Raw genomic sequence first — 16,560 nt, forward strand, 5'->3', positions numbered from 1 at the left:
CCTGGCAAGCACACGTGCCCTATAGCAAAAACCTCTCAAAAAAAAAAAAAAAAAAAAAAAAAAAAAAAAAAAAAAAAAAAAAAAAAATTTCTCCTCTCTGGAGACGTGGTTACCTCAGCAGATGGAACTTTGGATTCCAGAGAGAAATGGCATCTGAAAGAGTAAGTGTAAAGAGCCCCTTTTGTAGGAACCCTCTTTTTAACATTGGAATAGAACCTAGGTTTCACTTATTTAATTTTTAAAACACAATGTCTAATGAATGGTCAACTCAAGGCATTCAGAGAACAACATGGTACACTTTCCAAGGAAAAACACTTCTCTAGACATCAGATAATGCTTGAAAGACATTTGGTTCCTTTCAAATAGATTTCAAACTAAATTAAATGCTTAAAATCTTATTTAGGGGCATCTGGCCTTATTTGACAGTGCAAAACAGTTCTTTTCTTAAAAGGATATTGTGAATGGAGAAAGTAAAGACTAAAGGCATCATGGTTATAAATCCCATGTTATTAAAAAGATGTTCAGCACCATTGAAAAGTTGCCTTCTACCTAGAAGACAACTATTATATGACTATAGATCACTGACTAATGATTCTGACCCATGTTGGTATGAGAGCACACAAATGTGAAGTCGTTGGCTGTTGTTTACTGTGCACTAGGCTCTGGGCAGTGTTTTTCCTACGTTGATTTATTTAATGCTCATAATTGGCCTAGAACATGTATTTTCAAATATAAAATGGGACTCTATTTTACAGATGAGGAAAACAAGGCCAGAAAGGCTGACGTTGCCCCTGTTCCTCAAGTTCGCATATCTAGTAAGTGATAGAGCTAGGTTTGGGAACCTTGAACTATCTGATCGCGAAGGATTCTCTCAGCCATTAATCTAACTATAACATATAGTAGGTATGATAGTAAGAGTGACTATTTTGGGAGCCCTCATTAGATGCTAGGACATAGAAGTATACACTCCAGATAGGTAGAGTCACACATGTTAGAAGATGGTAGAGACAAAGCACTTCAAGAAACAGGAACTAGAATATGCCCTGACAGGATCTAATGGGAAGGTTTCATTTCTTCACTCATTTCTTTTGGACTCTGGGAATAGTCATATTTAGAACATAAGGTCCCTCCCACCCCTACAATAAAATTCCATTTAATTACCCAAACCCTTTAGTAAAAGGTACCAGGGACCATGTGGAGAAAAGGAGAAATCCATACAGAGCTCAGTAAGGGGGTGAGAGAAATAAATAACACTAACTATTTCATATGTGAGAAACAGATAACTGAAGGATTAATAGAAACAAGTTAAGACATACAGCAGTGAGGCTATCTCAGAATTCTTTGGTTGCAAGTGACAGAAAACCAAATTCAAACTTTACTAAACAAAAATGTGACTTTACTTTTAATTGATTTTTGAATTAGTAATACATTGACATCCTCCTTCTTATACTCAGGGTGTAAGTACATAAAGGAGCATGGCTTGCAGGAAGTGAGATCCTGGATGTATGGGAGAGCCCTCAGACTCTAGGAGCACAGCTAAGGGTTCCCTTGCAAGAGACTGAAGCTAATGCTTACCCCTTTACTATATGCACTGAAAGGATGGGAGCCCTGAAGGGGAAGGAGGCTGATGCGTGAGTTGAACATATACTGATAGCTAGAACTTGGTTTTACTGAAGCTCCATTTTCTGCTTGAGAGTGTATAATAATGAAAGCCACTCCAATATGAAAAAAACCAAGCATTGTTCCATTATGACCAACTGTACAAGTTTAGTATAAGCCCTGTAGAGGCCCCCACAATCATCAGCACACAGTTCCCAGAAAGATCCACAAATACTGGCTTATCAGAAAAGTCATGACACATTCTTGCATAGAAACACATTATCACTTTTCTGATGACCAGTAGAATTTCCAGCCCTGGGAACTGGTACAGGACTGCACTGAGCTGAATGATTAAGGATGAGAAATAGTTGCCTCTCAGGAGAAGAAATTCACTGAGGACCAAGAATGCTGTTGCTTCAAATATCAGAAAAAGTGGATTGGAAATAGAGAGGTTATCCTAATTAAGATAATTTGATTTCCATCTTCAATAATCTTTGCCATTCAAAATCCATTACAGTTCTTTTGCATGCACCCATTTACTGCACTCACACGCATTCTTCCCATGTGGTGCATTCTGCAATGTTATGACACAGCAGGAGGCCTTTGCCAGATGTGGCTGTCCAATCTTGGACCTCCCAGTCTCCAGAACCACAAGCCAAAATAAACCTCTTTTCTTTATTAAAAAAAAAAATTATACAGATTTTCTTAGCATTATATGAAAATGAAGAGAAGGAAAATCTTCAACTGAATGTCTATAAATTTAAACAATAATCGTTTATCATTTCCCATCCTTCAGTTCTCTTGTACTAAGTTGGTTCAAAATCAACTACCAGAGGCACCAGCAGTTAGCATAATGGCTATGTTGCTGAACTCCCATGTAGCCAACCACAGACCGAGTCCCAGACCCGGTGACTTAAACTCATGCCGGGTACGTGTGCATGTGCGCCCGAGATGCCGAGAGGCGAATGGAGGAGAAGGGATTGTGGCATCGCCACCCCTCCTGGGGGGTGATTTCTCACGTTCTGTCTCTCTGTCTCTCCCTGTCTTTCTGGCAAGCACACGCGCCCTATAGCAAAAACCTCTTAAAAAAAAAAATCAACTACCAGAAACCAGCCTTCTCTTTTCAGATGTTCTCTCTCTTCTGGTGACTTTGGAGTCAAGAGGACCTCTGCATCTCAGGAGAAAGTGTACAGCTTCTTTCTCTTTTTTCTGTTTATTTGCTCTTTTTCACAACACTATTGCAGCTGATTCTGCTACCATCTCTACCCCTTAACAAGCAGAAACCCCTGAAGTGTTACACAGTGACATGAAATTCTGCCTTTTACAGAGCTTTCTCTCAGGCATGATTTTCCTTTGATCTATGGAACTTACACTCTGGGTTCCAGATTTGAGTTCTTCAACCAGATTTTGTGTCCAGCACTTAATTTCTCTTCCTCCCAGGCTGCTTCTTTTTGTCCCTACCATAACAAAAGTGAAGGGGAGTAATAATGTACTCTACATTGATGAACTTCTGTCTGTTCCTAACCCAGCTAGAACAATCCTTTCTGAGCTCTACCCTCACATGTTGCCCAGAGGAAGTGTCCGGCCCCTGCTTCCATTTTTGACAGTTATATCTTTGAGAAAGAACAAATTGTAGTAGAAACATACACCGTGAGAGTCAGGAGAACTAGATTCTAATTTTCATGACATCTCAAACTTCCCTGGATCTGAGAAGTCTCAGATCTAACAAGTCTCTTCATCTCTTTGAGCCTTAATTTCCTCATCTTTAAACAAGTGGATTGAGGCAGAAGACCCACACAATATTTTCCATCTTGAGAACCATTTTATTGATGTAAATTTTCACATGAAAAGTAGGATTGAATTATTGAACTCTCATAGACAATCAGGAAAGAAGTTAATATTAGAACCAGGGTGGATAGCTCAGTTATAAAAAAAAAATCTACCAGAAAAATACAGAACCCCAAAATTAGTTCTTTCCTCTCACTCTAAAAGAATGATGCAGATTGCTAGCCTAAAAATTTTCTGTTTGGGCTCAGACATTTGCTCCCAATGCATGATGGAGCCAGATTATACTGGTTTATGTGAGTAACATCCATCTATTCCCAACTCTGTGCTCAGCAACTTCATGTTGGTAGCTTGAAATTAGTCACAGTGGGAGTATTTATACCACAGAAGCCAGCAAATGCTACCACAAATCAAAGCTTATTTTCCCCCAGAGAGAGCTGATTTACCAGCCCACCACAACTCCCAATATATTATTCAGTGTGATGGTTAATTTTATGTCACTATGACTGGCTCACAGGGTACCTAGATAGCTGGTTAAGCATTATGTCTGACTGTGGCTGTGAGGATATTTCCAGAAGAGATTACTATTTGAATGGCCAGATTGAGTAAATTGATGGCTCTCCCTCATGTGGGTAAACACCATCTGAGTAGAATAAAAAGGCAAATGAGACCAGCAGGTGGAGTGGTGGTGAAGGTGGCTGGACTCTCACATAGCTCACCACAGTTCGAGTCCCAGACCCTGCGATTTGACAATCATACCAAGCATGTGTGTATACATGTTCAAAATTCCAGGAGGAGAATGAAGGAAAAGGGATTGAGGTGTGGTCATCACCCTTGAGGGGTGATTTCTCACCTTCCCTTGCTCTATCTCTCTCTGGCAAACACACATGCCCTATGACAAAAACAAAAACAACACCAAAGGGACCAGCAGTTAGCGTAATGGCTATGTTGTTGAACTCCCATGTAGTTGACCATGGTTCGAGTCCCAGACCCGGTGGCTTAAACTCACGCCGGGCGCGTGTGCGTGCGTGCTCAAGATCCCGAGAGGAGCATGGAGGAGAAGGGATTGCGGCGTGGCCATCCCCCCGGGGGGGTGATTTCTCACTTTCTGTCTCTCTGTCTCTCTCTGACTGTCTGGCGAGTGCACGCGCCCTATAGCAAAACCCTCTCCAAAAAAACAAACAAAAATCAAAAAAAAAAAAACCCAAAAAACAAACAAACAAAAAACACTAAAAAGGAGGTAGCTGAAAGAGAAAGAATTTACTTTCTGCCCTCAGTGCTCCTGGTTCTCAGACCTCCAGACATGAACTAGAATCTATTGCATTGGTTCTTAAATTCTTAGGCTTTCAAAGTACACCACCAACTTCCCTGGGTCTCCAGCTTGCAGATGGGGAACATCTTAGCTTCTGTAATTGTGTGAATTGACTATGTGTGTGTTTGTGTGTGTGTACATACACACATATATAAAACTCACAATGCCCACTCCTTTCTCATCCTCCTCTTCTAATGGAACTCAAGTTGCAAAACTAAGAAAAATAAGAATAATGTATAAGTCTCTTTCTACCAAATGCAGTCTATTTAAATAAAATTCAAAAGTAAAGATTGGGGGGTATCAGAGGACAAAGAATAACCAAATCCCTAGGTTCACAGACTAGAAATTCTGAATCAACCTGATTTCACTAAAACTCTAGCCACAAACTGTTTTTCCCCCCCCCTGGGATTGGTTCTCTATAAATTAAATAAGGCTTCACCCCAGCCCCATATTTCTGTCTGAGATTCCCCAGAGTTTCATGGCCTCAAGTTCCACTGGATCAGTTTTACATCTCCCTCTAATTGCAACATTTAGTCTAGAATCATGGCTTTCTTCCACCACAAAGCTTATCTGATGCTTCATTCCTCTGGGTAAGCAGATTTCCAGCTCAGGCTGCCAGCAGCACTGAGGATTGGCCAAGTTTTGTAGATATCGGGGTTTAGGGTTCTTCTTTACATTTTCATTTCTAAGCTGGCTGTGAACCCTCTCTCCTTCCCACAGCCCACCAGGCTGTCAGCCATTCCTGCCATGCACCTGGCCTGCTGCACCAGCCAACTTCCCTGCAATAAGCCCTGTGTCCACCTTGCACCTGGTTACCCTGTTTGGTGCCACACAGTTCATTTCAGGCCCTCCTTCCCTCCTATTGCTCAACTGGGAAAGCCTTAATTTCCCAGCTCAGTTACTAAAACCATTTGGTAATCTATGGTTGGGGTGGGGGGGATGAATGTCAAGAAGTGTTGATGGATGCTTCTCCTGCCCCAGCATTTTCCAGTTAAAGGTCAACTCAGGAAGAAAAAATACACACACACACACACACACACACACACACACACACACACACACACACATACACACTGTGCTAACTGCCCCCTCATTCTGAGAAATCCAGAGGCACCATGAATTAAGATCAGGCTCTTTTGCATGAGTGACTAGTAAGTGCTTCTCTCTGGGCAGGTTAGCAAAAGTGAAAGTTGCCTAAACCAAAGCCTATTTGGAAAATAGAAATGCTAGCCTTCCTTTCTTGTTGTACCCTGATCTTTACCACTTGTCTCTTCAAAGGGAGGCCACCCCTATTCATACCTGTGGACAACCTGCCACCATAAACATTGTATCCCCCACAAAGCTGACCCCAACTGCCATTTCTTCCCTGTTCATGTCTCTCTTGATAGTGATGAGATCAAAGTGAAGAGGGTGCAATGGTAACTTGTATCAAAGCCTCAGTGCTGGTGGCTTTCCTTGGCAATGCTCTAAAGAAGGTGAGTGCACTAGAGACTTTTATCTTAACTTTGGTCCTTGGATGAAATTCTGGGAGAGAGGAATGTCTTGCTCGGTGCCATACATACACAGTAAGTTAAGGCTATGGATGGGCTAAGTCACAGAGATGAGGTGGTACCTAATCCCCTACTCTGCCTGGTACCTGATACTCCCAGAATGCCAGCCCATCCCAGAAAGTGTGCTATAGCCCCATTCGTTGACTCATATTCCTTTCAGATGCTCTGGGTCCCATTCTCCTGGCTTTCTGTATAAGGCCTGGCACTCAAGAGTTCTTGAATTTAGCTCTCTAAAATAAAGTATTTGCAACAGAAAAGAGTAGCCTTGTAGGTCAGAATTTTAGGTATAGTAACAGGTTCAGGGGCAGATGTAATTGTAGACAGGTGAACTTTGCAGTGACTTCCCAGTGAGACCACGTGGGTAGTAACCACTAGTCAGGTCATACCCATTCCTCACTTACAGGAACACATACTGCTTTAGCAACTCCAAAACCCACTAAAACAGGAGGAGGCCGGCTGACGGAGAATATCAGAAATGTAAAGTGCAAAATCACCCACTTGGATACTGTAGCAATATCAAATGGCAAAAAACTTTCTAGATTTACTCTGGAGACACTCAATTTCTGTATCTGTCTCTTGTCACAGGTCATACATCGAGTAGTGTTGAAAGCTACCCATGTAGTAGATTTGACAGTCCTTACTATGCAAAGGAGAGCCCAAACCTCTTCTTCGTAGAGATTACTACCTAAAGAAGAGCTGAGCCCTGGGTGACTGTCAGGACTGAGAGAAGGGTCAATAAGAAAAAACAAACTCATAGAAGTCAAAAACTGAGAAAATTTTTAGTAGTCACACCAGCAATGAGACATGGAAGTAATGAATGGAAACAACTGCTGGTCCTGCCTCTCTTTTTTAATCAACAGATAAGAGCTGTATATAGTTAGAGGTTGTGATGTAATGTTTCAATACATTTCAGTTGTGACCAAGTCGCAGCAATTAGTATATCCCTCACTTTAAACATTTATTGCTTTTTTGTTGTAAGAACATTCAAAATCCTCTTCCAGTAATTTGAACTACATAATGCATTACTGTTATGTGTAGTCACCTTATTGTATATTAAAGTACCAGAACCCATTCCTCCAACTTAATTGTTATACGGTACTCCTCAACCAACCTCTCTTCTTCCCCCTCTATCTGCCATAATCCCCTCTATTCTTTCTAGTCTCTAGTAATCATTATTCTATTCTCATCTACTATGAGACCATTTATTTTTTACTTAATTTTGTCAAGATTTCACATATGGGGACCAGCAGATGGCATAATGGTTACATTACTAGACTTCCATGTGGCTGCCTGCAATTCGAGTCCTGGACCCAGCGGCTTGAAATGCATACCATGTGCATGTGTACGTGCATGCCCAAAATCCTGAGAAGAGACTAGAGGAGAAGGGACTGTGGTGTGGCCATCCCCCCGGAGTGATTTCTTGCATTTCTTGCTTTCTGTCCTCTGTCTCTCCAGTGAGTCCATGCGCTCTATAGCAAAAATCTCTCTAAAAAAAGAAAAAGATTCCACATATGAGATCGTATAGTATTTTTGTGTGTGTGCCTGACTTATTTCACTTAATATAATATCTTCCCAGCTCATCTGTTATTGCAAATGACAGGATTCCATCCTTCTTATGACAGAATAGTATTCCATCGTATATATAAACCACATCTTGTCTTCTTTATCCATTTGTCTGTTGATAGGCATTTAGGTGAATCCCTTGTCGTGGCTATTATAAATACTGCTGCCTTTCTTTCATGAATCTTCCAGAAGAGAACATTCTGTGAAACTATTAAGTTAGCACCCATTTTCCTAAGAATCCACAGAGGAAGGTTACACTCTGTTAATGGCCCTCAGCTTTTGCTTCGCTTTGGGTGTACTGGGGCAGGTCAGTGACACTCTCATAAATGGCTCCCACTCTCTGGTTCATATCACCTCACACTGTCTCCCAGAGCTCTGTCCTTTGTCACACAGGTTGGGAGTGAGGCCAGCTGATGTTCTAACCCTCCCTTACTTTCTCCACCATGTCCCTCCTCTGCCCCATCCCACCCTTGTCCACTGGGAAGGTGTCACTATAATACCCAACATTATGCTTCATGAAGGACTCCACCTTGGTAAGTAAGAGGTCTGGATCTTGTGGGTGGGTGCTCCTGACATTCTGAGATGGAGTCAGGCATGGGTGGCCAAGACTAGGACACAGGAACAAAGATAGGTTAGATCCAGGATCAGTCAGAAGTACGAGGAGTGTAAGGAAGGAGAGAGAAGCAAGGAAGAAATGGTTTCCTGGAGTGCATCCAGGTGGACACTGCACTTCCTGGCTGGTCACCTGAAAGGATGAAGTGCCTTGTGTTGTCCTCTAAGTTCCCTGAAACCCATGACCAGCCACCCTTTCCCTTCCTAATAAGAATCCCACTGTCCAATCACACTGATGCTCAAACTGCAGCAGACTCTGTAATAACAACGTTCTACCCTTCTATCTGTTAACAAGATGAGGGACCCCTATAGCAACAAGATAGGCACAGGCACTCCAAGATGTCCCAGGCCCCTCAGTAAGCTCGCCTCCCATTCTCCTTATGCGATCTTTCCCTTCCTGTTGGTAACAATATCAGGGTATGAGACGATGGCTCTAGGGACCTGAAAGCTACTCCAGAGAGAACAGAGAAGGAGCTGTGACAGACGCAGCCAGTGAAGGAGGCAGCACATTCGCTGTTGTGCTTTTTATCCCCAGGTACCCAAATAATCTCGGAGGATTCTGGTTTCTGTCTTACGTCCTGCAGTGGTTTTCGGTATGCATAAACTTACAAATGGAGGGTCTTCAAAAAGCTCACAGTGTCTGAACCAGGAGAGAGACTAAAGTACAGGACTCCCTGCATAACCCAAGCACGATTTTTTCTCTCTTCTGTCTTTTGAGTCTTAGAGAACCAGAAAGAATCTTTATATATCATCTTTATATTGTAGCTCAGGATAAAAGACATAAAGTGATTCCCAAGAGGGTTAAAAGAGTCTCAAGCAAAATTTATGGATATAGTGTCATAATGGATCTAGTCTGCAAAAAACACATTAACCATAAATAAGATATTTTATTAGTAGCCTAGCAAATAAGGTATTTTATTAGTGGCCTAGCAACCATGCCAACACAATTCAGGGAAGAGATAAGAGAGAAACAGTGGGAAATTTACAGCATGCGATGTCTTCAAAAAGTTCATGGAAAAATAAATTTAAAGTATGATTTTATTTTGGTAAAAAAAATATTTTTAATCCATGAATTTTTTTTCATAATATGCATTTTCCATAAACTTTTTGAAGAGCCTTTGTATTAGAATACCCAGAATATACTTTTTAAAATTCTGAAAATTAATAAGAAAAAGATAGTAAAAAGAATTAGTAAAAGACTTGAACAAGTACTTTACATACACGAAAAAATTCAAATGGGCCAAACAACACAAGGGAAAGTGTTCAACCTATTGAGAATTAGGAAAGGGACCAACAAATGAAGTCAGGGTTACACTGGACCTCCACGTGGTGGACCACCATTCGAGTCCCAGACCCAGCGGCTTGAAACTCACGTCAGGTGCGTGTGCATGCATGCCCAAAATTCTGAGAGGAGAATGAAAGAGAAGGGCCACTCCACTGGGGGGTGATTTTTCACTTTCTGTCTCTGTCTCTCTGGTGAGCACACGCGCCCTATACCAAAATCTGTCTCTCTAAAGAAAAAAAAAAGAATTAGGTAAGCACAATTTAGAGCTATAATGATATATAAGTATATAACCACTATTTGGCAAAAGTTTAAAAGCCTGACAATACTAAGGGATGTAATAGGAATGACAGGAGGAATAGGAATTCTCAAGCAAAGGGCTCTATGTAAATTGGTACAAACATTTGGAAAAATTATTTGAGATTACCAACTAAAATTGAACATGCACATACTGTATGACCTAACAATTTCACTCCTGGACTATATTCCATCCTTCAGAAATGTGAGCTCAAGTCTAGCAGTGTACATGGTAGAGAATATTCATAGTCAAAAACCAGAAACAAACCAAATGCCCATTTACTGCAGGATGGATAAGTATATCATCATATATTCAGTGGCACGCTAGCAGATGTTTAATGACAGGGAGAAAAAGCCCTGTTTTTTGGCCTTTGCCAATTTCCATGAAATAAATAGTCCCATCATGAGCAATTTCAAGCTTCCAACATGGCATCAACTAGCTTGCAAAATTTGTAAACACTTAACAATCAGCTCTCATGAATTTGCACAGGCTGGCTCCAGTGCACCACTGAATGTGTTCTTATGCTGTACTACTATAAAGCAATAAAAGGGAATGAACTATATCTATATGTAACAGAATTGATATATCTCAAAAAGAATGTTGACAAAATAAATGAACCACAAAAGACTACATACAGCATAATTCCCTTTATGTAAAGGGAAAGTTCAAAATAGGTCAAATTAAGCCAGAACATTTAGGGATGCATACTTGGTGGTAAAAATATAAAAAATAGCAAGGGAGAGATTATCATAAAAATGAGGGTAGTGGTTTAATGGGGAAGGAAATTATAAAAGAGAAAAAAAACATGTGGTAGGTAGACTTCTGGGGTGCAGGCAATGTTCTCTTTCTTGACTTTGGTGGAATATATGAGTGTTCTTTTTATACTACACATGTAGGTTGCATGCATCTTTTGTATGTAGGTTAAAGTCAATGGTATACTGGATCCTGCTGGTATTGGCACAGATAACTTGTGAGAATCAACTGTGCCTGTCTTTCTCCAGCCCTGCACTCAGTGAGGCTATATTAGTAGCTTGAAAGCACCTATGGTGGGACTATTTATACCATGAAAATTGGCAAATGCAACAAATCAGAACTTTGCTTTTTCTTTCTTTTCTAGAGAATAGGTTTAACAACATATCCCTGTGGTAAAGGATGGGGACCATATATAGTGGCCCCTAAACTGAGAAGAAACATTGAAACTGAAAAATGAAGCAAGCAACTTCATGGGACACTTAACAGGAGTTTATTAGAGAGTAACTTACAGATTGGGAGGGTTGGTGGAAGGTGACCCAGAAGCAATTGCAGCTGCACTCTGCACCACATGAAGCAAGCTGAATTTAATTTAAGGGAAAGCAAAAAGCTAAACAATAGAGGGACCAGCAGTTAGCATAGTGGCTATGTTGCTGAACTCCCATGTAGCCAGCTGTGGTTCAAGTCCCAAACCTGGTGGCTTAAATTCTGCTGGGTCGCATGTGCGTGCGTGCCCAAGATCCCGAGAGGAGGATGGAGGAGAAGGGATTGTGGCCTGGCCATCCCCCCTGGGGGGTGATTTCTCTCTTTCTGGGTTCCAAGACATTATTGCCTCCAGTTTCTCAAAATCATTCATGTTTTCCTAACAACAGCCAGCTGCATCAGTGAGGGAAAGCTAGTCAGCTGGTTTGGAGACAGTATTGCCTGCAGGTTCTCAAAATGAGTCATCTTTTCTTAAAAATGAGTGATGTACTTCATTATCTTTTTTTTTAAAGAATTATTTTATTCGACTTTATTTATTTATTTTAATTTGATGGGGGGAGAAAGAAAGAGAAAGAGAGAGGGAGAGAGAGAGAGAGGGAGAGAGGGAGAGAGAGAAAGTGAGAAAGCAAGCCACCAGGTCTGGGACTTGAACTACTGTCAGCCATGTGAGAGTCCAGTACCCTTAACCACCATGCCACCTGCCAGCCCCATAGTTCATTATCTTAAAGAGAACAATTCCTGTTCAGGACTATAAAGATCACACCATGTGTAGGGGAGAGTGGAGGGCCCCAAGATGGCATTAGCCTTTACAAATTGCAGTCAGTCTGGTTTAGTCTCACATACTGGTTAATTTTAACAATGCACTTCAAAAAATATGATTCGTATTATTGGCTTACTTAATTGGATATTTTTTCAAGACTGAATACCCCCAACAATTTCAAGGCAAACCTGCTAGCTTGAAAATCATGCCAGGCGCACGTGCATGTGCACGCCAAATTCTGAGAGGAGGCCAGAGGAGAAGGGATTGTGGCATGGCCATCCACTACGAGGAGTGATTCTTACTTTCCCTCTCTCTGTTCCCCCACCCCCAGTCGTCTCCTGCGAGCACTTAAAAAAAAAAAAAAAATGAAGAAGAAAAAATAAACATAATAATCCTGCAGTCAAAAAAGTCTTGACAGTTATAAAAGAGAATTGGTCATGAGAAATATGACGTATTTGACACTCTATTATTTGATGTGTAGTAAAAATCCTTACATTCATGGTAAAATTACGAACCCTATCTACTCATCTGCCTCTATAGAACATGTTCTTGATGACTACTTTGCAAGATGGTAAAAGAGATAGACTAGAAGCTTTTCAACTTGGCCGTCTCAGTATATTTCTACCAAATGTGACTCCAAATGCTACATGAAGCCAACTCTTTGGCAGTATTCTGAACAGCCCTCTTTACTAATTATCTGTCATAACTTGTAAAGCAGTGAAAAAGCACTTGTTATTTTTATCTGTACATATTTATGCTAGTATGTGCTCGAAATTTTTATAATACTAGGGCAGGCAGGTAGCATAGTGGTTAAAGCACCGGACTCCCACATTGCTGACCACGGTTTGAGTCTCGGACCTGGCTACTTGCTTTCTCACTTTCTTTCAGTGCCTCTCTCTGGTTAAGTTGGGGAAAAAATAATGAAATTAAATAAAATGGTTCTATTAAAAAAGTTACGTAATCCTAAAATAGGATTATATGCCTTTACCTTTGTTCATTTTCCTGATGGCAAGTTATTTTAAATCTTATTTTAAAACAAGTCTGAGTCCATGTAGGATCTTTATGCAGAAGTTTATGAAAAATTCTGTATTATGAAAAATCTAGACATGGATTTCAGAATTTTGGGGCACCAAAATAAACTCAGATTTTAATTTCATTTTTCCACAATTTTTTTGACATACTCTCATATTATAATTTTTTTAAATTTCTTTAGTTTTCAAGGTTAACAATGTCTATAGGGAAATCTGGGGCTTTTAAATGGCTTCTTCAACAATGCATTCCTATTCCTGAGAGGTGAGATGCATGTCACTTCCTGATGTCTTCTAGGGTGTTTCAAAGGAGAAGTTTCCACTGATAGGAAAGGAATCCAATGTGAAAAGGTGGTTTTTTTTAATTTTTAAGTTGTAAGTTATCATTAATACTTTGTTTAAAATATGAATTTGAAGATCATGGATTTTACTAGGTGTTAATATTATATAACCTATTATATAATCATATAGTGTGAAAACTTGACTTGAAAATACAATTATTAAGGGGTGAGGATAAAGAGTGGGGGTGAGAGAGAGCCCTTACTTTTTGAATGATTTTTTTTAAGTTTATTTATTTGTATTCATGACAGAGAGTATGTATATACTCACTAGAGAGAAAACTTGAGAGACAAAGAGAGAAGTAACCTCAACAGGCTCTCATTATATTGTGATCTTTCACAGCACTCCATCTTGTCAGGATCCTGGGCATGTGCCGACATGCCCAGTGCAGTTTCTGGTCAGCTATGTGGCTTCCAGCATTACAGTTCAGTTTGCTACTGACTGCGTCATCAGGCTCGGGCATTCTTGAGTGATTTTAATTCAATTGTTTTCACTTAAGACCTACATATTGGGACATCAGAGGGCCTAAACAATCACAACTATAGAATGTTAATGCTTTTCTACTGGTTCTTAAGAGGAATGGTTTACTTTGAGTTGACAGGAGACCAAAGGGAGAGGAGAGACTCAGGGATGGGAAAGTGATTTTGTTAGTCATTGACAGTCAGAAGATTGAAATGAGTTCAGAGTTGACAGGTGAAAAACTTGAGTACAAATGAGTCAGAGTCTTAGGATGTGGATGTCACTTTTCTCAAGCTTTCACTGACCCTCCTCTTTCCTATTCTACCACCCTGGCAATCCCATACTGAGTCTATTTCCCTGCCATTGCTCAGACTTATGCTTCCCAGCACCCAATTCTTTTCGACATTGTTGAGAAGGATTTGATTCATATGACTTATAACATGAGAGAAAACAGAGCATTCATCCATCATCATATTTAACATCTTTGTCACCAATGGCAATATTATCCCAAGATGTCATGACAGTAACTGTCACAGCACACTCCCAGGAGTTAGAGGATAAAGAGCAGAGTTCTATGTCCAATCTCTGTCAGAGCAAAGCCATCAAAGAAGGGGAACTTCCACCTTTAAGGAACTTCCTGTTTTGGAATTCTCCTCTTTGTGTGTGAAAGTACTTGTGGATATAAAATTAGAATTAGTTAGCAGCATGCAGCTTTAGGTTTGCTGATATTTTACTAAATTATTTCCTTTCCTTTTTTTTTTTGTCAAAGGGAGAGCGGGAGAGGAAGGAGGGTGAAGGAGAGGGGGAGGGACTGAGGGAGGGGGAGGGGGAGGGAGAGAAAGGAAGATGGAGGGAGAGGGAGAGAGAAAGAGAAAATGAGAAAGCACCCTCCATAGGGGTTGGTCATGCTGCAAGCCCTTCTCCTCCATCTCTCCTTCCTTTCGGGATCTTGGGCATGCACATACATCCATCAGCAAGTTTCTCAATCCTCCAGGTCCAGGACTCAACCATACAGCTGGCCATGTGGGATACAACTGCCTCAACTGCCACACTACCAGCTGGCCCTACTAAGTTATTTCTAACACAATTGTAATACACCATAGTGTTAGGATGTGTTGAAATCAAACCACAGGCATCATTGCTTGCAGAGTTAGTTCTGATATTCCAAGCAATCAGAGAGAATTATTTCAGAACTATTTTCAATTGAAGAAGGTTTGTGCAAAGTACTAATCAATTTATCAGAATTGTTTGTGGAGCCCTTCAAAAAACAAAATACATATCCCAACCCAATCCTACATCTAATCTTCTCGATCACCATTTCTTGAAGTAAGAGGTACGCAATTTGGGTATAAAAAAGTTGAGTCTGACATACACTCCTGGATGAGAGGTATGTTAAGTAGGAATGCTAATTTACATTATCTGGAAACCAGAGGATAGTGGAGCTGCCTTTCTTGTCCTTTAAGTAACTTAAGACATTTAATAAAGTCCTATGTTGGATACGGCAGAAAAACAGAAGTCAGAATCCCTACCTTCAAGAACTTTGTGCTCTAGTGGAACAATATAGACTCAAACATGAGACACATGAACAGGAAGTTCACAACACAAAGCAGGATGGAGCAATTCCTATAGATCTCCTACTCTTTGACCCTTAGAAGCACAACTGGCCACTCACCCATAGGGCCAAAGAATTTTCAAATATTATCTCAGTAAGATTACCAGGGTACAGTGGGGTCAAATGTGTTTTGAGTGAATCATTCAGGCATCGAAAGTGTCTTCAGCTCATAGCAGATCAAGAGTTTTCCCAAAGGGCTGGAAGAAGGATGCCTCCTCCAAGCATAGTCCCCACATGACACACTCGGAACCTTCATTTCTCGACGTGCAGAGGCCTGCTGGACGGCAGTGGGCTAGGTAAAATGTTAGGTACTTTCCTGCTACAACTGCTGAGCAACTGCAGATCCCTTTAGGGACTGTCGGAGAGTCACCCACTCTTTCTGGCCTCACATGCAGTCCTGCCTGCCCTTCCTTAGGCAGTACAAGTGTATTACGAGCAAGAAATGCATTTCCTTGTGTGCAGGATGTAGTAGATACACATTTGCTCGAAATCCTCTTGCTAGAAAACCATTCACACTTTGGTCTGTTAGAATGCTGACGGGCCCATGTGACTTGCGTGAGGGGGGGTAGCAATATGGACATATGATGCATCGAAGACCAGATTATTCAATTTCCTTGGCTATAGTGGTTCGGGAATAGACATACAACTTAAGCCAGAAAGTCAGTCTTCTCTGTTTGAAGAGTTCTTGGGAGAAAATTTCTTGTTTCTACTGGGTCCGTAAGTTGTTAGGGTTACAGAGCCCTGAGCTACCAGGAGCCTTCTTTAATTTAAAATGAGCTAGATAAAGAAAAAGTATTAAGAGATGGAGATTCCTAGATATATCTAAATATAACATAAATACATGGGCTTTTCTGTTATATAAACCAATAAATTTCTTTTTTTCCCTCAACTAGTTTTAGTTTCTCTCATGTGTAATAAAAAGAATGTTATTCTGAGCGTATCTATTGTGGTCACCAGATTTATCAAATAAAAATACAGGATGCCTAGTTGAATTTGAATAGTTTCTTAGTATAAGTATATCCCCAATATTGAATGGAATATACTTATACTAAAGAAAATTTCATTGATTATCTGAAATTCAAATTTGACTGGGTGTCCTGTATTTTATCTGGCAAGCTTATCTGGTAT

General features: G+C 40.5%; 1 protein-coding gene across 1 annotated transcript in view; it reads left to right on the plus strand.

The window, feature by feature from the left end:
- The window catches only part of CCDC3 (coiled-coil domain containing 3), a 198,956-nt gene extending 183,484 nt beyond the window's left edge, over positions 1 to 15,472 (plus strand). The window contains exons 4-6 of the mRNA XM_006150074.3: positions 5,975 to 6,114; positions 8,957 to 9,014; positions 15,326 to 15,472. Of these exons, the coding sequence (XP_006150136.1) occupies positions 5,975 to 6,114; positions 8,957 to 9,014; positions 15,326 to 15,472 (345 nt within the window). The remainder of the gene's footprint in view (positions 1 to 5,974; positions 6,115 to 8,956; positions 9,015 to 15,325) is intronic.
- Positions 15,473 to 16,560: the final 1,088 nt, after the last annotated feature.

Source organism: Tupaia chinensis, unplaced genomic scaffold (genome assembly GCF_000334495.1).
Source record: "Tupaia chinensis unplaced genomic scaffold, TupChi_1.0 Scaffold000275_1, whole genome shotgun sequence".
In the NCBI taxonomy this organism is placed as follows: domain Eukaryota; kingdom Metazoa; phylum Chordata; class Mammalia; order Scandentia; family Tupaiidae; genus Tupaia; species Tupaia belangeri.